Source organism: Microtus ochrogaster, unplaced genomic scaffold (assembly GCF_000317375.1).
Source record: "Microtus ochrogaster isolate Prairie Vole_2 unplaced genomic scaffold, MicOch1.0 UNK6, whole genome shotgun sequence".
Classification (NCBI taxonomy): domain Eukaryota; kingdom Metazoa; phylum Chordata; class Mammalia; order Rodentia; family Cricetidae; genus Microtus; species Microtus ochrogaster.
The window spans coordinates 13,734,947-13,737,962 of record NW_004949104.1 but is presented as its reverse complement, the minus strand read 5'-3'; the positions used below and the strand labels follow the sequence as shown (position 1 = coordinate 13,737,962).

The following is a 3,016-nucleotide window of genomic DNA, read 5'->3' as shown; positions in this document are numbered from 1 at the left end:
TGTGTGTGAGTGTGTGCGTGTGTGTGTGAGTGCGTGTGCGCTCGTCTGTGAGAGAGAGTGCAGAGCAGTGAGGGCTGGCACCGTGTGTGTGTGTGTGTGCATGTGTGTGTGTGAGTGTGTGCATGTGTATGTGTGCGTGTGCGTTCGTCTGTGAGGGAAGAGTGCAGAGCAGTGAGGGCTGGCACCGGTGTGTGTGTGCATGTGTGTGTGTGTGTGTGTGTACGCTCGTCTGTGAGGGAAGAGTGCAGAGAAGTGAGGGCTGACACAGATAAGTGTGAGTGTGTGTGCTTATGTAACAACTGGACCCCACCCTTGCCACACCCCCAGTGGCCAAGGTTCAATACTTGGGTTTCAGGCCCTACTGCAGATCAGATACACTGGTCATATCTGGCTTCATGTGTACCTGCTATGGGGTCAGAATGCCCACCATATGTCCCTGTCATCAGGCCCAGCATGCAAACTACCCAGAGAACCAGGAGGAACACAGATCTACTGCCCCAGCACAGAAAAGTCCTCAGTAGGGCTGAAGGGAAGGAAGCTAGCTACTAGCTCTGCGTGGAGCAGCAACTATGTAAACGTGACCTGGGGGTAAACAGATCTAGAAGGTTGACTTTTCAAATCTAAGATGCAAGGAGGCATCAGGCCTAGGCACCTGAAGAAGCTGTTGTTCTTAATCTGCCCCAGCATGGTCCAGGCCAAACAGCCCAGCACCAACTAGGGCAATAGACCCCCACCCCCACAGAACCCCCCCCCCCGATGCCCGTTGCCACAGACGCCTCCCACTCCCACAGACCCCCCTCCTCCACAGACTGACAGCAGCAAAAGCCGGCAGATGTCAGAGCCACTGCCTACCGTGAGCATGTAGTCCTGCAGCAGCTCCGTGGCACTTGTGCTCAGTTCACTCTCGCTGACGGTCTTGCTATGGGGCGAGGCCTGCATGCAGAAGGGCAAGGGCGGCAGGCCTCCCACATCTCCGGAGTCAGAGAAGCTGCAAAGGCAAAAGGTGAGTGGCCCCTGACCACTCAGCTCCTCACTACACAGCCTCATGTGCCCAGTTAGGGCTGAGGCCTGTCAACCTGCTTACAAACATGACCCTAGAAGCAAAGAACATAGACTAAGGAAGAACTGCCTGGGCGTAGCTGACTCCTGGGATCAACCTTACAATGGAGCTGAGATGGGTTCTGGGCAAAGAGAGGGAGTTCAGTGAAAGGGCTAGGACAGAAGGCTTGGCCTGCTTAGGTGGTGGTCCCGGGAGGGACGGCAAAGAGGGGCAGGACGGCTGGGAGGATGAAGGTTGAGCTAAGAGGCTTCAGGAAGATGCAAGTCACCACACTCTGAGCCTTCCCCAGTGGCCCTTCCGGAGACCACAGAAGATACAGAGAAGAAAGGACTGCCAGGGCTCTAGGGGTGGACATCTGGGGCGCTGAACTCAGAGGGGCTGAAGAGAACTTGTGGGGCTGCCGAGACAGAGACTGGACACAGAAGACCATGAATTGGATGAGCCAAACCCAGAGCTCGGGACATGTACTCACAAGGTGCTGGCTTCAGCATCGTAAGTGTCCTTCATGTCCACTTTTGTGGAAGAGTCATCTGTGCAAAACAAGACACAGGGGACTTTCGAGTACTGGGTAGGTGCTTCAGTCCCAAGTACCCAGCTGGCCCTAATGCGAGCACTTGCTGCAGGTAACCCCAATGCCACATCTATAGGAAACAGTAGCTGCCTCAGCTTTGGGAACTTCCTATCCTGGCGAGCGCTGAGTGTCCAAGGCAAGGTTCCTAGACTTGAACCCACATCCCTCCTGAGGATTTTGGTCAAACACGCATCCTGTCATAGGCTGGGATGGAGTCCACACAGGACTCACAGATGGCCAAGGAAGTAACAGTTGCTTTTGGAGATGTCAACCATGTGCTCAACTAAACCAGAGGGATAACGTCATTTGTCTCAGGGGACGCAGCAGAAGCCACAATGTTAGACAGTTGAACCTCAGCCTGGACATAGCTGAGGCCTCAGAATCCCGGTCCCCAGTATAGCAGAGGATGAGGCTGTATAGTTAAGACTGCACTCTGCTTCTCCAGGCCCGAGGAAAGTCACTCCGCCACCAGGACAGGCAGTGACGGAGGCGCTCAGAGAGGCAGAGTCTTGAGAAAAACTAACAGGGAGCAGGAGGCTGTGAGGCAAGAGGGGCCAGGCATATGCAATGGCATCTGAAGATGTCACTTTCCTCCTGGGACCAGGACTGCAACAGGACAAGGCAAAATAATGAAGGTCACTAATTAGCAGACCCTGGAACAGGAAGATGACCCGTGCTGTGGGGTGGACGCAGTGCACTAAGGGCCTTGTCCTAGCTGAAGCTCTAAGTTCTAGAAACCTGAAGGTATGGGGCCCAGCTATGCAGGTGGGTCACCAGGGCTATGTTCAGGACTATGCCCCCTAGACCTGTGTCAGGTCCTGCCCTCCCACCACGTGGTCTCACCATGGTCCAAGAAACCTCTACAACAGTGGTTCTCAGCCTGTGGGTCGTGACCCTATACGCTTTGCATATCAGATATCTAAGTTACAATTCATAACAATAGCAAAATTACAGTTATGAAGTAGCAAAAAAAATAATTTTATGGTAGGGGGGTCATTACAACATAAAGAATTCTATTAAAGGGTTACAACATTAGGAAGTTGAGAACCACTGTTCTAAAAGCTGGAAAGATCGGGAAAATAGAACCTCTGGAGCATCTAGAAAGGCTTCAGTGTCACAAGGCTTGTGCTGAACACTGAGAGAGCTCTGATAGGGCACGCTTTCTGACTGGACACGCTTTCCGACAGGGCACGCTTTCTGACAGGGGAGCTTTCTGACAGGACAAGCTTTCTGACAGGGGAGCTTTCTGACAGGACACACTTTCTGACAGGGGAGCTTTCTGACAGGACACACTTTCTGACAGGGGAGCTTTCTGACAGGACACACTTTCTGACAGGACGCACTTTCTGACAGGGGAGCTTTCTGACAGGACACACTTTCTGACA

The 3,016-nt window shown here is 53.1% G+C and overlaps 1 protein-coding gene across 2 annotated transcripts in view; it reads right to left on the bottom strand.

The window, feature by feature from the left end:
• The window catches only part of Ccm2 (CCM2 scaffold protein), a 55,765-nt gene that overhangs the window by 2,728 nt on the left and 50,021 nt on the right, over nt 1–3,016 (bottom strand). For both annotated transcript variants that reach the window (XM_005366205.2, XM_013353358.1), the window contains 2 exons: nt 1,533–1,590; nt 853–988 (listed from right to left, as the gene is read on the bottom strand). In XM_005366205.2, the coding sequence (XP_005366262.1) occupies nt 853–988; nt 1,533–1,590 (194 nt within the window). The remainder of the gene's footprint in view (nt 1–852; nt 989–1,532; nt 1,591–3,016) is intronic.